Source organism: Mus caroli, unplaced genomic scaffold (genome assembly GCF_978045245.1).
Source record: "Mus caroli unplaced genomic scaffold, Mus_caroli_1 scaffold_7, whole genome shotgun sequence".
NCBI lineage: Eukaryota > Metazoa > Chordata > Mammalia > Rodentia > Muridae > Mus > Mus caroli.
In genome coordinates this window covers 2,959,906-2,979,688 of record NW_028227262.1, presented here as the reverse complement: position 1 = coordinate 2,979,688, position 19,783 = coordinate 2,959,906, and the positions used below count along the sequence as shown (strand labels likewise).

The following is a 19,783-nucleotide window of genomic DNA, read 5'->3' as shown; positions in this document are numbered from 1 at the left end:
GGCCAATCGCTCGCGCTCTAGGAGCTTTTGCGCACCCTTGCGTGCGTGGTGAACATGGCGGATAGACTCACTCAGCTGCAGGACGCTGTGAACTCGGTGAGGGCTTTCCTCTGCTCGCCAACCTTGCTTTCCTGACGGGGAGAGAGGAGGAAGGGGCGAGGCGAGGCCCCGGGGAGCGCGCAGATTGAGGTCGCCGCGGGCGGCGCTCCCCGTGAGGCCTGGGTTTCACGTAGTCCACAGGGCGGGGTCTGAGGAGACGGGCCTGTCCTGAGGGGAGACCCGGCCGGGCGGCCTGGCCTGAGGGGAGGTCGGAGCCGCCAGTCTCTCTTAAGGGCGGTGGGACCCGGGGGTCTCTCCTGAGAGGATGTGGGACCCGGGGGTCTCTCCTGAGAGCCATGGGACCCGGAGCCTCTGCTGAGGTGCGAACTCGAGGGAGGGAACGAGTGGCCTCTGATAAGGAGGAGACCCGACGACGGCCTCTCCTGAGGAGACTCAAGGTCTGCGGCCAGGTAGCCAGGAAGCGAGTACTCAAGTTCCAGGGATGCTTCTGGAACTTCCTTTGTGGGGCAGCACACGCCTAAGCACTTTGGTGTGTAGTCCTCCCTCGCGTTTCATTTTCAACCTGCCAAACGGATCTCTCCTGTGATTCCACCTCTGAGGCTGAGACAGGAGGATTGCAGCGAGCTCCGGGCCAGCCTGAGCTCCAGTTTGATATCCCATCTCAGAAAACAAAACACAAAAGACCACAACCAAGTGTTGAGTGTTTGTAGGTTGGTGTATGAGTGACCAGGGCGTGAGCTTGCCTTGCTTTCTGTCAGCGGAGGCCGCCACTCCTCCCTCCGCTCTTGGCGACTCCAGCACCAATGGTTGGAGAGTAGCATCTAGAAGAGGCCAGATCCTGGCCTCTCCGTTTCTTTGCATTTGTTTAAGTCCGCTTTACGGTCGTCCCTAAGAGGCTTTTACAGGTGAAGTGAAGCTCTTGCAGCACGGTACCACGGAACAGTGAATGTACACACAAGAGGGATTTTTGTTTTGTTTTGAGATGGTCTCACTGTAGCTCTGGCTGACCTGCACACTGTGGAGGCCAGGTTGGCAGTTAAAAACAAAAAACAGCCCAGGAATCAAAATCTACAACAAAAGCTCCTGAAAACTGCTAGCTTTTCTAACTTTGTCCCCTCTGGCTGTTATTCTGGCTTAATTGTACATGAATGGAAAACTAAATACTGAGCCTGGAATGATGACCCACATCTTTAATTCCTGTAATCCCAGTACTTGGCAGGCAGAGGCAGGCGCATTTCTGAATTCAAGGCCACCTGGTCTACAGAGTGAGTTCCAGGACAGCCAGGGCTACACAGAGAAACCCTGTCTCAAAAAAAAAAAAAAAAAAAAAAAAATTGAGGGGCTATCTCTTAAATGTTGATGAATTTACCAAGGTACATTCTGTTTTGCAAAGATTCCCTGGGCTGCCAGCCAACCTCTCCCCAAAAAAATTTTTTTGTGATTTTACAAGTCTTTCTTGTTTTAATTTAAATTTTTTTTGGTTTTACAAATCTTAATAATGCTGTGTAGGAGCTCATCTCCTAAGTATGCATATTCATGTAGGTCCTATAGTTAGGATGTTAAGGATACGATATAGTCTTGACTCATCTTAGGAGTACTGATAATTGAGTTAATATGTATGCCTACTGTGTCTACAGGGAATGTGTTACAAAGATCTATTCTAAGAGCTTAGAAAGATGTCATAAACTCAAGAGACTTTTAGATGATGCAAACAAACCCCATACGTGGCTAGGGAGTTACAGTGGATTGTTTTCAGCTCTTAAGAGCTAAAGTAGATTGGAACACAGAGCAGTATTAACATTTGTTCTGCCATCTGGAAACTCCATGAGTACATAAGTTATGTCATGTTCATTTCTATAATATTTATATACAGTACTTGTCATGGAGTTGGTTTTTCAATAAATATTTTTGAACAGATTAATAATGGGTCTTGAATGAATTTACAAGACAGAACACATAGCTGCTGTATTGAGTAAGTTTCATTTATATTTTTCTTTCTTATGACAGTGCTGCTAAATAGAACACTGCAACTTAGAAAACTGCAACTTAGAAAGCCAACCAGGTTAGCTTTTCAATGACAATTCAGAATTTTACATTGAAATAATGACAGCAAAACAATAGAAATGTTTATTGATTGGAATACTAAATGAGGCTTCAGGGGTTAGGACTAGTGAGAACATGTGTTTAGTTTGTGAATGGTGTAAACATATATTCTCAAATTACTTAAATGCAATGCTTTTTAGTTTTGCTTCTTTTGAGGCAGAATCTTTTTTTTTTTTTTTAAAGATTTATTTATTTATTACATGTAAGTACACTGTAGCTGTCTTCAGACACTCCAGAAGAGGGCGCCAGATCTCGTTACGGATGGTTGTGAGCCACCATGTGGTTGCTGGGATTAGAACTCTGGACCTTCGGAAGAGCAGTCGGGTGCTCTTACCCACTGAGCCATCTCACCAGCCCTTGAGGCAGAATCTTATATAACTCTGGCTGGCCTAGAACTGTCCACATACTCCAGGATGGCCTCAAACTGACAGATCTGACTGCCTCTGTCTCTGCCTCTCTTATGCTGACATCCATCATGCCCCCAAAACAAATTTAAGCAACGAGGTTACAACTTGCATCTTGAAGAATACATTTCTGATAACTTACACTTAAAAAAAATTTGTTTTTCATGTAGTACAAACTGGCCTCAAACTCCCTTATATAGTTGAGGATGGCGACCTTGAACTGTTCTTCCTTGCCTCCATCTGATCATTGGATTACATATATATGCTGTTACTCCTAGATTTTTGTTCAGTACTGGGGATCTAATTCAAGAATCATGCTGGGCAGTGGTGGCGCACGCCTTTAATCCCAGCATTTGGGATTAAAGCGCTGTGTGTGGTTTTAAGCATCTGTGTGTGTCTGTGGTATATGCAGGTGCACTTAACCTGTGTACATTTATGTAGAGACCAGAGTTGTCTAAGATTACCTTCCTTATTTATTTATTTACTTATTTATTTATGAATGACAAGGTCTCTCAATGAGCCAAAAGCTCATGTTTTCAACTAGATTAGCTGACCAGAGAGAATTTAGGGTCTCTGTTGTGGGTGCAGGGGAACCAAATTTGTGTTCTTGTGCTTACATAACACCTACCTAACCCTTATTTTATTTGTTTGGTGGTATTGGTTTTTAAAATTAGCATATGGGGCTGGAGAAATGGCTCAGCAGTTAAGAGCTTGGCTGTTCTTTCAGAGGATCTGGGTTTAGCTCCCAGCATCCACATAGTGATTCACAACCATCTAAAATCTCGTCCCAGATGATCTGATGACCTCTGTGGGCACTGAATACTCATGGTCCACATGTATACACACAGGCAAAACACCCATACACATAAATAAATAAAATTAAGATATAAAATGGTTTAGGAGGCTGGCAAAGTGGCTCAGCTCAGTTAAGTAAAGACACTTGCCACCAGATCTAACTTAGAACCCACACTGAAGAAGAAAAGAACAGACTCTTGTAACAGTCATTTCTCTTTGGTATCTTAGGATCTGTTGAGTTATGATTTGCAGGAGTCTTTTTCTTCTTTTTAATGTGTATGAGGGGTTTTTGCTACATGTAAGCATATGTACCATGTGGATGCCTGGTGCCTGAAGAGGACATCAGGTCTCCTGAGGTTAGAGTTATAGTTGTGAGCTGCCATGTGGGTTCTGGGGGTTGAGTCCAGGTCTCTTCAAAAGCAGCCAGTGCTCTTAACCATTCAGCACCTGTGTCTCTATTGCAGTTTGTATATCTGCTGGGATGGAGATCTGGTTTTGTGAGCAGCCTTTTTTTGAGAACTCAGTCTCTAGAGCCACTTAGAACAAATCATTTGGCCAAGTCTTTGGTTTTATTGTGTAGTACACCCTGGCTGGCCTTGAGCTCAGAGATCAGCTAGCCTCTGCCTCTCAGGTGCTAGCATTAAAGGCATTTGACACCGTAGCCTGGCTTTCATGTATTGATTCTTTTTTTTGTTTTTGTTTTTTTTTTTTTTTTCGAGACAGGGTTTCTCTGTATAGCCCTGGCTGTCCTGGAACTCACTTTGTAGACCAGGCTGGCCTCGAACTCAGAAATCCACCTGCCTCTGCCTCCCGAGTGCTGGGATCAAAGGCGTGCGCCACCACGCCCGGCTTCATGTATTGATTCTTTAAGCTAGATTGATACCAAATTTAATTTTACCTAGACTGATAACCAAACTTAAGTTTCTTTGTATGATTAAACCATTTAATCCAAACTAGATGTAAATAGATCCCTGGAAGAGTGAGAGTTTTAGCTGCACAATCTGTTATTGTTAGTAATAATGGGCTCATTTTCCTTTGTCTGAGGAGTTTGCATAGAGATCATTATTATGAGAAGATTGTTGCCATTTTTAATAAAATCCTTTCATTGAAAACTCTTTGTAACCTTGACTTTTTTCCTTTTGCTCAAGCTTGCAGATCAGTTTTGTAATGCCATTGGTGTATTACAGCAGTGTGGTCCTCCTGCCTCTTTTAGTAACATTCAAACAGCAATTAATAAAGATCAACCAGCCAATCCTACAGAAGGTGAGGTCTGCTTAGTTTAACATTTTCTTCTACAATTTATAGCTTCTTTGTAAAAATGTGACTATAGTTAGAGTATATTACTGTAAGTTTTGCCATAAATGATTTTTTGGATTTCTTTATTTATTTGGTGTATATGTGGGTGTGCCTGCCATAGCATACATGCAAGAAGTCAAAGGATCTGGGGTAATTCCCTCCTTCCATTATTTGGGTTCTGGGGATGAAGCTTAGGTCTTTAGACTTGGTGGCAAGTGCCTTTGTCTACAAAGATAATTCATTGGCCCAGGAATGAAGCCTCATAATTTTGTTTATGTCTAATAAAGAGTGTTACTTCCTTAGATGAAACTTGTATGAGTTAAGTTGAATTTTGCTTTTAGAACCTTAAGAAGGAAAACATCTCATTTATGGATTCCTTTCTTTAATGTACCAAAATATTGTCCTAATAAATAAAATGGCATGTTATGCTAATTCCCAATTTGAAGTAATAGTAAATGTATAAATAGTATTGACATGCTAAAGTTATATTTTCATAATTGGAATTATATAGAAAACTTAGCTGAGCTTTTCTCTATTAATCTTATAATTTCTATTTATGAAAATGTAAGATTCTGATAACTTGATGATTTTGGATTTTTTTCAGAGTATGCTCAGCTTTTTGCAGCACTGATTGCACGAACAGCAAAAGATATTGATGTTTTGATAGATTCCTTACCCAGTGAAGAGTCTACAGCTGCTTTACAGGTAAAACTCTTCTGATAAAATTACTAGTAGTAGAGAACTTTGAAGTAAAGGAGGTTATGATATTCAGTTTAATATTAAATTTTAAATGGGAGGTATTTGAGGCTTTATTTGATTTTGTGAGTTTTTTCTTTTCATTCCATTTTATTTTTATTTTTTATTTTTTTGTGGTCAAATCTAAGATCTCACATACTAGGCCAATACTCTGTCTCTGAGCTATAACTTCAGGCTTACTTGGGAGTTTTGTTAATTGTGAGCTAGCACAGCCTCTGGAAGATTGTGCTGTAAGGTTGTCCAATTTTGACTTAAAAGATAATTGTTTCGATTTTAACAATTAGAGCAGCCGGGCGGTGGTGGCGCACACCTTTAGTCCCAGCACTCGGGAGGCAGAGGCAGGCGGATTTCTGAGTTCGAGGCCAGCCTGGTCTACAAAGTGAGTTCCAGGACAGCCAGAGCTACACAGAGAAACCCTGTCTCGAAAAACTAAAAAAACAAAACAAACAAACAAAAAAAAAACAAAAGCCAGTTAGAGCAAATAGGAAATTATTAAGGTGAGTTCCAGGTGGTGTTGACATTGAACAGTTTCCCCTTTGGCAGAAGCCTCCTACCTAACTGTGTTTAGCAGAGTGAGTGGAGGATGGTATTCTGAATGTGGAATAATACAATGTCTTCAAGCAGTGCAAGCAGAGCATACATGTACACCTATATATTCTCATTGAGAGTTAGTCTTCTAATAAGTCATACAGAAAAAATTAAGTTGATAGAATACCTGCTACTAAAGATAAAACACAATGGTTGGAAAGGCATTCTGATTTAAAAATGAATGCTTGTATTTAGTGTCCATTTTATCTCTGAATATATTAACATTCATGTCTTACAAAGGCTGCTAGCTTATATAAGCTAGAAGAAGAAAATCACGAAGCTGCTACATGTCTGGAGGATGTTGTTTATCGAGGAGACATGCTTCTGGAGAAGATCCAAAGTGCACTTGCTGACATTGCACAGTCACAGCTGAAGACCAGAAGTGTTACCCATAGTCACTCTCTCCCAGAATCATAGCATCAACTGCTAAGATGTGACAGAGAAAAGAACTGTTTGAATGGCATTAAGAATGCTGCATCAGATGTAAGCCCTACCAACAGCTACAGAACATCATATGCTATGACTGTGTTGCCTTTTTTTTTTAGCTAGTTCTCATTGTGCTCTGTTTTCACTCTTGATAAGTAAAAAGCTTTGAAATTGCCACTGAATCATCTTCCAACATCATTACGCCATTTTTTATCTGACTAGAATTTTCAGGATAGATACTGTACTAATAAGGTTCATGATATAATTAAACAGATATACAATAAAGCTCTTTGTTGTTTTGTGTATGTGGTTTTTGTTTGTCCTTTTTTGTGCAGTGCAGAGATGGAACCCAGATCTTGTGCATCTTGTGTATGCTAGGTAAGCACATTGCCACTGGGCCATACTTCCCCCAGTTCTGACTTATATCGTATCACTGTAGCCCTTCCACAGATCAAAATAACCTTAAAGACGGAGATATGGTATATTTCAATTTAGATAGGTGTCCTGCCTCTTTAGAGGTGGCACCATGTAAATTTGTACTTTGAGCAAAAGTTTCTGAAAGTCTTTTAAAGAAACAATTAGAGCAGATAGGAAATAGTCATCTGTTCATCTGTGGAAAGTTTTCTTCTTCTAGTTTATCTCTACCTTTGTCTTGACAAAGATGATTTTTACTGTCCATGGAATTCTTATGTTATTGTGAGAGTTTTTCCATCCTAAACCATGTTTTAATAGTTTTTACCTACATTCTCCATATTCTTAATTTATATGTATTCATAGTGAGTTACATTTCTTGAACTGTTAATTTTTTTCTCTCTGTACCTGAAAGTACTTCTGACATTTAAAAGGTTTTATTAGGTTTATTCATTGTATATGTTTGCCTGCATTTGTAAATGTGCACCGTCCTTCAGAGGTTGGAAGAAAGGTATCTGATCCCCTGGAACTGGAGTTGCGGTGGTTTGTACCAGGCTGTGGGTGCTGGAAATCGAAGCCTGGTCCTTTGCAGGACCAACAAGTGCTCTCACTCTAAACCGCTGTGTGTCCAGCCCTCTTTCTGATCTTACTAACAAGTAAGCCTTTACTGTTGTAATTTAATCAGCGAACTTCTACTATACATCAGTATGTGTGTGTATACATACACATAAGCTACCTGACGTATATACAGCAGTAATAGTAATGTTTTTTTCCATCTTACTTGAGTTTGTTTTTACTGATATTTGTATCAGCAACTGTGATTACCCATCTTCCTCTTGGATCTCACTGTCTGTTGTTGTCCAGAGTCTTATGTTTCTGAAGAACCCTTGAGAAAAATATCCAGAGCATTCTGACCCATCATTTCCTTTGGAATCAAGCTCCTGATGGTTCTTGAAAAATACTGTTTCAAAGTTCAGGAGCATTAGCCCTAGTTATAAAAGTTATAACAACTTACTGGCTAAGCATAGATAATTTTTAACTTTTGATTTTTTTTGTTATAACACTTTCTATGACAGTCATTTTTTTATTAAATCTTTATAAGTCCTGTCAACAAAATATTGCCCTTATTAAGCGGGAGGGGCATTGGTCCTTATCTCCTACTGCTCTTGAATTTAAGGAGCCATTTCATAGTGAACATCTTTTACTATTATTCCTGACAACAACCATTAGGGTCTTTTAAAGATAATATTGTTCACTCAACAATGATTTTTAAATTTGTAAGTATTTGCCTGTATATATTATGTGTGTACCTGGTATCCCCAGAGGCTAGAAATGGGTATTACATCTGTACAGATAGTTGGAAGCCACCATAATAGGCACTGGAAACTGAACCCAGGTCCTTTGCAAGAGCAGCCAGTGCTCCTAACTGCTGAGGCATTTCTCCCATCCCAGTGATGATCTTTGTTTTTCAAAAACCTTTAAAGAGAGTGTGTCCTCTGGATCCTTCCAGAGGATATATGATAAGTTGTACATAAGTAACTAATGTCTCTATCTCCTGGAGTCTTGGCCTGCCTTTCTCTGAATACTGAGAATATTCTGGCATCTTGTTTCCCTTAACGCATCCTTCTGACTAGATACTTTTTTGGTTTTTCGAGACAGGGTTTCTCTGTGTAGTCCTGGCTGTCCTGGAACTCACTCTGTAGACCAGGCTGGCCTTGAACTCAGAAATCCGCCTGCCTCTGCCTCCCAAGTGCTGGGATTAAAGGCGTGCGCCACCACGCCCGGCGACTAGATACTTTTTAAGAAGCCAAGTGACAGCCGGGCGTGGTGGTGCATGCCTTTAATCCCCGCACTCCGGAGGCAGAGGCAGGTGGATTTCTGATTTCGAGGCCAGCCTGGTCTACAAAGTGAGTTCCAGGACAGCCAAGGCTACACAGAGAAACCTTGTCTCTAAAAACCAAAAAAAAAAAAAAAAAAAAAGAGAGAAAAAGAAAAGAAGCCAAGTGACTACATGTGAGAAGTGAACTTTCTCCATGGGCTATCATTCATTCACTATAAGACATTAAGCAGGGCGTGGTGGCGCACGCCTTTAATCCCAGCACTCGGGAGGCAGAGGCAGGCAGATTTCTGAGTTCGAGGCCAGCCTGGTCTACAGAGTGAGTTCCAGGACAGGCAAGGCTACACAGAGAAACCCTGTCTCAAAAAAAAAACAAAAACATTAAGGCCTTTCATTTAGGGGCTGGAGAAATGGCTCAGCAATTAGTGCTGGCTACTCTTCCAGAGTCCTGAGTTCAATTCCCAGTAACCACATGGTGCTCACAAACATCTGTAATGGTATCGGATGGCTTCTTCTGGTGTTCATGAAGAGAGCTGTATGTACTCACATACATAAAATATTAAAAAAAAAAAAAAAAACTTTCATTTAGTGGTATCAGAGAACAAATCCAGATTTCTGTCCCTAAGGGTCTGTCTCTCCTATTTTAATTGTACCAAGATTACTAGTAAGGTAGGTTCAAAGGAATATAGCCATGAAATGAGACCTACAGGTATTACAGTAGTGAATGATTTGGTCAGAGGATTGGCACACTCACAAAACTCAAAAAGAGCTGGGGGAGGTGGGGGAGTAAAGGATCAAAAGGAAAAAGACAAGCAATACCATCCTAAAGATGTGTACAGGCATTTAGAAGACTGTGAGAAATGTGGCATTAAACAGAACATAAAGGAAAACTTGGGGAAGAGTCTTGTGAAAACTGCCGCTGCTTAGACTTTGCTGCCGTGTAGAAACTGCTACCTTATCATTGGCATGGAGCCAAGTCTCTGATGCTGTCTTAGGGTTTCTATTCCTGCACAAACATGAACAAGAAGCAAGTTGGAGAGAAAAGGGTTTATTCAGCTTACTCATCTACATTGCTGTTCATCACCAAAAGAAGTCAGGACTGGAACTCAAGCAGGTCAGGAGCTGATGCAGAGGCCATGGAGAGATGTTACTTACTGGCTTGCTTCCCCTGGCTTGCTCAGCTTGCTTTCTTATAGAACCCAGGACCACCAGCCCAGGATGGCACCACCTACGATGGATCCTCCCACCCTTGATCACTAACTGAGAAAATGCCTTACAGCTGGATCTCATGGAGGCATTTCCTCAAGGGAGACTCCTTTCTCTGTGATAACTCCAGCTTGTGTCAAGTTGACACAAAACCAGCCAGTACACTGTCTGCTCACTGAATAACTTGTGCTTCAACAATTGGAACCTATAACATCTTGCAGCACTTGCCACTACCTTGTCACAGAATTCCTATCATCAGCCAACTCTAACCACAGTAACATTTAATATATGTAATATGCAGGGCTTGGTGACCCCCAACCCCCCTCCCACACACACACACACACACACACACACACACCTTTAATCCCAGCACTTAGCAAGCAGAGACAAGCAATCTCTGAGTTTGAGGCAAGCCTGGTCTACAAAGTTCCAGGACAGCCAGAGCTACACAGAAACCATGCCTTAAAAAAAAAAAAAAAAAAAAGAAAGAAAAGAAAAGAAAAGAAAAGAAAAGAAAAAGAAAAAAGAAGTATGTGTATGCAGTATGTAATGCCAGGAAAAAAAATGTCAGCATGGACACTTCATGAAGTTAGAGGTTATTATTTGTATTTTTGGTGGTGGTGGTGTGAGACTAAAAATTGAATCCAGAGCCTTGTGCTTCCCAAAGACTCTACCTCTGATTTATATCCACAGAACTTTTGTGACTGTTAATTTTGAGATCATGTCTCACCAAGTTGCCCTAATCTCACTGAGCCCAAGCAGGCCTTGAATTTGCCATTTTATGTATCTCTTGAGTAGCTAGGAATACAGGTCTATACTGGTAGGGCCAGCTGAAGTTACTGATTTCTTACTCAAGTTTTTTGTTTGTTTTTGTTTTGTTTTATGTTTTGAGATAGGGTCTCTCTACATAGTCTTGGTTATCCTGAAACTATGTGAGTTCTCTTGCAAGAGTAGTTAGCGCTCCCAAATATTGAGCCATCTCTCCAGTCTCAATGATTTTTGCTTTTAAAAGCCTTTGAAGTGAGCATCCTCTAGATCCTTCCAGAGAATATAGGACTGCCTGTCCATCAATATATATATTTTACAGATCACAGAATGGAAGCCTTAGGACTTGAGAGTGTGATATGATTCTCTGTTGAAAAATAAGTGGCATGTAATTGAGGAAAATATGTAATAAAAAATATTAAAAATTAAAAACAAAACAAAAAAAGAAAAATAAGTGGCAGCTGACCCTTAAACTAAATCTAATCCCAGGACTGGGAGGCAGAGTCAAGAGGATTGCCATGAGTTAAAGGCCGGCCTGGCCTACATAGTTTCAGGACAGCTAAGGCTAACTAGGGATATTAGCCACCTCAAAAGAAACAAGCAAAAATACCCCACCCCTCAAAAAAAGGGGGAGGGACCTAAATATTCTGCTCCCTCAGAGGGACAATCAGAGCTCTTTAAACTGTCTCCCAATGTCATGCTAACCTGACAGATTGTCACTTTGTTCTCTCTTAGTTAACTGTAGATATTTAATCAAACACAGTCCATCACTTACAAGGCTTCTTCTGTCTTTAATGCTCTTTCCTCAGGCAACCACTGTACCTGGCCATGCCCGGGGTCAGCTTTCTTCTTACCTGTATAAAAGGAACCTCAGAGACCATTCCTTACTGGAGGAGGCAACTCATCCATGCTGCCCATCTCCTTCAACCCTTGCTGTGTGTGTAATCCTGTGCCTGGGCTTCCTCCACTGCTACTGCTGTGCTCTTAGTAACCAGAAAAGAACCTGACCGAGCAGCAGCCAAACCTCAGTTTCTGTGGTCAAACCCTAAAAGGAGGTCAAAGACTATCCAGGGTCTACTAACTACAGTAGGTTTTATTGGTAGGGCATAGCTAACCATCAAGGCACAAATAATTATTCCTATTGCTTAAAGCTCTTTGAGATCAGAGGAAAGGGTACTCTGTTCATTCAGGGCCCTAAGTATTGCACAAAAAGCAGCATACTTTGAATATAAATAAAAACATAAAGGAAATATTAGCGGATTAAATCATGAGTTCTATGAAATGGGGGTGGAGAGATGGCTCACTGGTTAATAGTCCTTGTTGATAAATCATGAGAACCCAAGTTCAGATTCAAGCACCCATGTAGCAAGCTGGGGCACCTGCAAACAATACATCTAGCTCTGAGGGATGGGATGCCCTCTTCTGGCCTGCACATGCACACATGGGCATACATTTGCAGACAGGGGAATAAAATTAAAATAATTTTCTCTCTGACAGGATCTCACTGTATAACCCTGGCTGATCTCGAACAATGTGTAGATTCGACTGACCTCAAACTCAGAGATCTGTCTCTGCTTCCCAATAGCTCACATTAAAGGCACGTGCCGCCACACCTGATTATAATCATGTGGGGTGTGCTCTCTGCTTCCTGACTGCACGCAGTGTGACGAGCTGCCTCCATGTGACTAGAAGCTCTTGCCACCGTGACGACTCTGCTATGACTGTGCCCTTGAACAGTGAGACAAAATAAACCTGTAGATTTTTTGTTTTTTTCGTTTTGTTTTGTTTTGTTTTGATTTTTTGAGACAGCATCTTATTCTGTAGCCCAGGCTGGCCTGTAATTCACTGTGTAGCACTCCAATTCCTATCAATCCTGCCTTAGCTTCCCAAGCGCTGGAATGAAAGCTCTGTTTTTCGTTTACTTGAGACAGGCAGTTTGCTCTGCCGTGTTGTATGTAGGTTGTCCTTGAGCTCACTGTGTATATGGAGCCCAGGGTAGCTTCAAATTCTTGATCTTCCTGTCTCTGCCAATAGAATTCTGGAATTACAAGCCTGCACTACCACATCCAATTATCAGTACTCCAATAAGTAACAAAGAAACTGGGTGTCATAGCATGTGCCTTTAACTCAGGAGGAGCTCTGATCAAGGCCAACCACCGCGAGAGCTTGTCTCAAAATAAGAATTAGAACAGCACAAAGCAACCTTTATGATAAAGATCTAAATAGGAAAAAGGAGTGGTCAACCCTCTACCGCTGGAAAACTCCCTGGCTCCTCCTGTTGAAAACTGCTCTAGTAACAGTTCAGGTAGGAAATGCAGCATGTAAGAGTGAATCCTGAAAAAGGTGTTGTCATGGTGCCAAGTAGGTCCAAGAGACCCAGGGTGCACCCCTTGTCTCTGCTCTCAGAACTGTAGACACAGGTGGACTAGGCTCTCAGTACAGAAGCAGGGTGGCAGACAGTGGGAGTCAGTGTCCTGTTCCCCTTGGCACTTCTCTTTCACTCATTCCAAAATAGGCTCACCAGCTCTGTTCCTAAAGGACCGAAAACTCTAAGCCTCTGTTGGGATTGTATGCAGACCTGGGGAGAGGAGGGAAGCCTTTGTCTACTTGTTGGATCAGCTCAACCTGCTGAATTCAAGTGGGTCTGGGTCAAGTAGCAGCTAGGGAGACAAATACAACCTTGTGTTTGGATGCTAGGCATTAGGCTATTCCTCTTCCCACCATGATTCCTTGGTGGAACTCCAACTCCTTGGAGACCATTGTTTGCATAGTCTGATAACTATAGGGAGGAACACAGTGTCTCCCTGTACAATATCTTCACTCCTGTCAGCATGATAACAGTACCAGACGAGCAATGGTCTCCCAGGAAGAGATTTTATGGCCCTGACCGCATGTCAGAAGCTTGCAGGAGAAAATGGAGGAACCTAGACAGTGCTGGGTCAGTGATGGTCAGGAAAATGGAGCTAAGGGGTGTGGGTCACTGGTCCTCATTATTCCTCAACTCGATGAGGGCCTGTGCTCTGACTCTGAGAACTCTGGTAGCCCTAGGAAGCATACGCACTCAAGCCAATGAGAATGTAATAAAAACTGGAATTGAGAACTTAATGAGGGAAGATAAATGTGTCCAGGTGAGACAGCATTAATGCTAAAACAGCAGAGGCTGAAAACAAGCATATTACAGAAAAAGAAGCATTAGAATTTAAAGGTATGCCGGGCGTGGTGGCGCACGCCTTTAATCCCAGAACTTGGGAGGCAGAGGCAGGTGGATTTCTGAGTTCGAGGCCAGCCTGGTCTACAAAGTGAGTGCCAGGACAGCCAGGGCTACACAGAGAAACCCTGTCTCGAAAAACCAAAAAAAAAAAAAAAAAAAAGAATTTAAAGGTATAAAATCAGCAGGCAAGTTTGATCAAGGAGACGTAATATTAAATAATATTAAACAAAAGGTCAAAGTGTAGTATTGATGATAGAACATTGGAAGTTAAGCTAATAAATCTGAAAATGCTGACAAGAGGGCGTTCTTAGAAAAACTTAGTAAGTGGGCCCAAGCAGACACAGCATAACGCCTTGTTAGGCATTACAGTTATTTAAACAATAACTAAAACTTACCTACAAATAAAGCACCAAGTTAGAGTAAGTTTTACCATGCAGTCAAAATTGGTCTTTGGGGCTGGAGAGATAATGCCCTTCTCTGGACTCTTTGGAAACTCACACATGTTCACAAGTGCACACACACATATACACACACACAAACACACACACACACACACACACACACACGCATGCATGCACACATAACACATACAGAGTTACATATAAAATGAATCTAGCTGTGTGTAGTGGTGCACACTTTTAATTCCATCACTTAGGAGGCAGAGGCAGGGCCAGCCTGGTCTACATTTTAAATTTCAAGCCAGCCAGGGCTACATATTGAGACTCTGTCTCAAATAAAAATTAATATTGATATTTTTTAAAAATTTTGTCTCTGTATTCGAGTTTTGCACAAAATATAGGAAAAGCCAATTGCCAAGATTTCATAGTGGTAATCCAAAAATAAAAATTACAGCCTATTTCACTGCTAAATTTGAAAAGTATCAGCAAATCAGATTCACTGGCAATTCGGGAATTGAATGCCTCACTTTGAATCAGTGTTTAATCTCAGAAATGAATGCATGACAATTTTACCTTTAGAAAATAAGTAACTTCATATCTGCCAATTTAGATGTTCATTTTTTAAACAAATATTCATTGATCACTTCAAAATGTAATAATGTATTTTTCAATTAATTAAATATGATAATATAATTTAAAACACTAGTAGATTAAAGTGAGAGTCAATAATCCATCTTGGTACGGGACAAGTATTTTTTTAAGAATTATTTATTATTATATGTAAGTACACTGTAGCTGTCTTCAGACACACCAGAAGAGGGTGTCAGATCTCATTACAGATAGTTGTGAGCCACCATGTGGTTGTGGGGATTTGAACTCAGGACTTTCAGAAGAACAGTCAATGCTCTTAACCGCTGAGCCATCTCAGCAGCCCGACAAGTATTTTTTTTTTTTTTTTTGGTTTTTTGAGACAGGGTTTTTCTGTATAGCCCTGGCTGTCCTGGAACTCACTTTGTAGACCAGGCTGGCCTCGAACTCAGAAATCCGCCTGCCTCTGCCTCCCGAGTGCTGGGATTAAAGGCGTGCGCCACCACGCCCGGCTCCGACAAGTATTTTTTAAAAACTATATATTAAAAAAAGCTTTTAGTAAAGGAGAAACAAAGCTTTTTCATATATAAAGTATAGGGGTGATGAGATGGCTCAATGGCTGCTCTTCAGAGGTCCTGAGTTCCATTCCCAGCACCCACATGGTGGCCCACAGCCATCTATAACTGTGGTCCCATGGGATCCAGTACCCTCTTCTGGGGTGCAGATGTACATGCAGACAAAACACCTATATACATAGATCAAATAAATAAGTAGATATTGAGGTATAAAGTGTGTGTGTAGACCATAGCACACATCATACTGTGAAGTCAGACGCATTCCTCCGAAAACCTGAGCTCTAGGTACAGTAATAACCACATCCATTTTTTTGTGCCTGTGCCTGTCACCAAGACTTTAAAGCACAAAACAAGTTAAAATTGTAATATTTTTGAAAGTGAAGCAAAGCGAAACTTATTTAAAGCCAACAGAAGGAGCCTGATGTAAAGTGACTGTACCTGGGAGGCTGAGGCAGGAGGATTTCAAATGTGAGGCAAACTTGAGTTACATAGAGAATTTTGGGCAACCATGAGTAAGCAAACTTGCATAGTTTGGATAAGTTTGACACTCATAAATATAACAGACTAGCAACAACAGGTAGGAACAAGTCTTCCGTAGCATTAACCACAGAATTCAAGGAAAGGCTGGGCAGTGGTGGCACACGCTGTGAATCCCAGAACTCAGGAGGCAGGGGCAGGCTAGTCTCTGAAAGTTTGAGGCCAGTCCGGTCTACAGAGTGAGTTCCAAGATAGCCAGCGCTACACAGAGAAACCCTGTCTTGAAAAACAAAACAAAATACAAACAAACAAAAAAATCAAGGAATAAATACAGTGGAAATGTAAGAGCAGAGTAAATATGACAAAATGAAAAAAATGACAAATCACTAAAAGATTTTAAATCTAAATGAGAGTTGGTGTTGTGATGTTGTTCACCCAATTTTCTTCAAGAAGTCCAAATTTAACACAATTTTTGTTAAATTTCCAGCATGGATTTCTGTGGAATTTAACATGCTATTTCTGAAATGCACACAGAAATCTGAAGGTCCAACGATACTGCAGATCCCCACGAGAAAGGGCAACAGAGTGGTGGAGCTTGTTTTAATCCTTATACAGGAGCCTCAGATATGGCTCAGTGGTAAAGATCATTGACTGCATTCAAAGCTCTGTATTCAACCCCCAGCCACACCCCCTCCAATTATACAGAGTTAGAGCAATAAATTAGCACAAGAGAGCAGAGGGATAAAACATCTGCATCATCTGCATAGATTCTTGAACTTCGCTTGTCACAGATGTTACAAGTCACTGAAGAACACCTGTTTGCACTATGTGTATATATATATGTATATATATATACACATACACACACATATATATGTATGTGTGTATGCATACATACAACATATGTGTTATATATAGTATTATATATTAACCATACATGTATGCGCTGTATATAGTATATACATTTGTATATATATTATACACACCACATATGTGTACACACACATGCATGCTGTACTTTGAAGTCAGTGCTTATGGGGAACAGGGAAGTTAAAATGCTCAGAGGTTAAACAGTGATGATAGCCACACAAGTCTGGGAATATACTAAGGAATACTTCACTGAGTTGTTTTGAAGTATGAATTTTACATTATGTGAGATAAATGGAAGGACATTTAAAATTCAGACTTGATAGTAGGTCACTGGTACAGTAATTGCTTAGAATGTGCAGGCCTTGGGCTTGGGCTCAGTTTTAGAAATCAATCTGTCTATCCACTTATAAATAATATTCATGCCAAATGCACTAAAAATCTTCCACGTAGCCTGGCACGCCTTTAATCCCAGCACTTGGGAGGCAGAGGCAAGAGGATCTCCAAGTTTGAGGCCAGCTTGGTCTACAGAGCAAGTTTCAGAACAGCCAGGGCTACACAGAGAAAAACCAAAACAACAAAAACTTTCCGTATCAAGAAGACCACAAGAGGGCAGTTTGACCTTGAGTTTGAGCCCTCCATGGGGCCCTGGGAGTGCTGTCTCCTGACACTTAGGGATCTGGATTAGCTAGACTGGTAGCAGTATGAGAAAACTGATTTCTCAATCTTATGATTCTATTAGAACTAGCATCTTCCTGGAAGCAGAAACTCACATAAAACCATCAAATATCCTTTTTTTTTTCTTTTAACGTGAAAACCAAAGTGTGTAGCTACATACTCATGGTAGGGAATTTTAAGCCTGCCACAGAAAGGTTTAGCCCTAGGACTGAATGCAGTGTCACGTATAACACTTGACATGAGATGTTATTTAAGTGCACATACAGCATGGATGCTTCAATGCAAAGGGACAGCTAATGTTGAATCTGCACCTCTCTGCCAGACTCCGCTCTCTCTGGTGGAACACCTCTCTGCCGGTACGCCTCTCTGAAGCTTTTTGGCAACAGATGTTTAGAAATATTTTCATTATTTTGGTGTGGTTTTGTCAAAAATGATGTATCCCATCCAAAAAAAAAAAAAAAAAAAAGTCTGTGTGACTACTTAAGATAGCTCTATACCCATTCGTCTGATCTACTTTAAATCTTTCAAAGTTAGTTTTTAAACCTTTTTATTTAAACTACGAACATACAAACACTTTGCTTTTGAAATCTAAGATTCCAGTTATAGTCGTGTGTGTGTGTGTGTGTGTGTGTGTGTGTGTGTGTGTGTGTATACATGTGCTGGTGTGCTCACTGATGCTTGTGTGTGTGTACACCAGAGACTGACAACAGGATATCTTCCTCACTGACTTCTCTACCTTACTTTATTTAACTGACGGCAGAGGTAGACATCTGTGTCAATTCAAGACCAGTCTTAGCTATATAGCAAGCTCCAGGACAACATGGGTTATATACAGTAAACCCTGTCTCAAATTTTTAAAAAAATTTTATGTGTATGAGTGTTTTGCCTGTATGCATGTCCACCATGTGAGTGGTGGACTCAGAGGAGGGCATTGAATCCCCTTGAACCAGAGGTACCGACAGTTTTGAGCCTCCATCTGGGTGCTGTGAACTAAATCGGGGTCCTCTGGAAAAGTAGCCAGCACTCTTTAGCACTGAGACATCTCTCCAGCCTCCAACTATTTTTTGAGGCCCAGCCTCTCACTAAACCTGAAGCTCAGTATTTACCTAGACTGGTTGACCAGTAAGCCCTGGGGTTTACATGTCTCTGCCTTCTACATAGGGTTACAGGTGCAGGAGCCAGGCCTGCTGCCTTCTCCACCTTGGTCCTGGGATTGGAGCTCAGACCCTCTGCTTATGCATCAAGCACCTTACTACTGAGCTGTCTCCCAGCCCCAATTTCAGTGGACTGAGAAATTAATACTCTGATTAAGCACATTCTCTTTTTTTCTTTTTTTCTTTTGGTTTTTCGAGACAGGGTTTCTCTGTGTAGCCCTGGCTATCCTGGAACTCACTTTGTAGACCAGGCTGGCCTCAAACTCAGAAATCCACCTGCCTCTGCCTCCCAAGTTCTGGGATTAAAGGTGTGCGCCACCACGCCCGGCGAGGTAAATTCTGAATGTAAATGAATAACTCTTTGCCAGACTCTAGGACATGAGAGTCATTAACAATAAAATTAAACTAAACCTATCCGTGAATTTAATATCACTTTGTTCCATGGCATAACCACCCCCCCAATTTCATAATAACGAAGTGTATTAGGTTTCTTTTACTAAAATTCTTTTGGGGAAAGGCAAAGGGGTATTTTACGGACATGAGGCTGGAAAGAGGACTCCGCATTTAAGATCACTCCTGTTCTTCTTGCAAGGGACCCAGGTTTGGTTCTCAGCACCCACCCAATAGAGGTTTACAACAGTACACAGCTACAGTTTTGATGAATTCAGCCCCTCTCTAGCCTCTGTGGACACCAGGCAAGCATGCTGTGCACTTACATACATGTAGACAAAACACTCATTCATATAAAATAAAAATACCCTTTTAAAACACACACAAATAAGAATTAAGTTTAGTGTTGGAGATATAGTTCAGTAGCTAGGTGAGGACTTAGCAGGTTTGAGGCTCTGGTTTCAATTCCTAGTGACAGAGAAAAGAAAAATAGTGCTCATTATTTCTTTTTTTTATTTTGGAGTTTGGCCTTATAGCTCATAAAATGTGCTAATAGACCACTACATATACTTTATTTTAAAATCAAATATGCATATATAAGAAAATTCAGCCCTACATTTGTTCTGCTACAGTGCCCAGTAAAAATTCTTGTGGGTCATAGGTCTATCTTCTGGCAAAGCAAATCATGTATTTAATGAAATATCATATTATTTCATTAACTAATAAATAAAATAGTCCAAATACTATTTTAATTTATTTTTATTTTACATTTATGAGTATTTTGCTTACAGACTATAA

The 19,783-nt window shown here is 40.9% G+C and overlaps 1 protein-coding gene across 1 annotated transcript; it reads left to right on the top strand.

Annotated features, from left to right (window-relative positions):
* Med21 (mediator complex subunit 21) lies at positions 1 to 6,733 on the top strand. Its single transcript, XM_021165277.3, has 4 exons — positions 1 to 96; positions 4,511 to 4,625; positions 5,263 to 5,363; positions 6,243 to 6,733. Exons 1-4 carry the CDS (start codon positions 55 to 57, stop codon positions 6,417 to 6,419), a joined length of 435 nt encoding a protein of 144 aa, XP_021020936.1. The 5' UTR covers positions 1 to 54; the 3' UTR covers positions 6,420 to 6,733.
* The last annotated feature ends 13,050 nt before the right edge of the window (positions 6,734 to 19,783 follow it).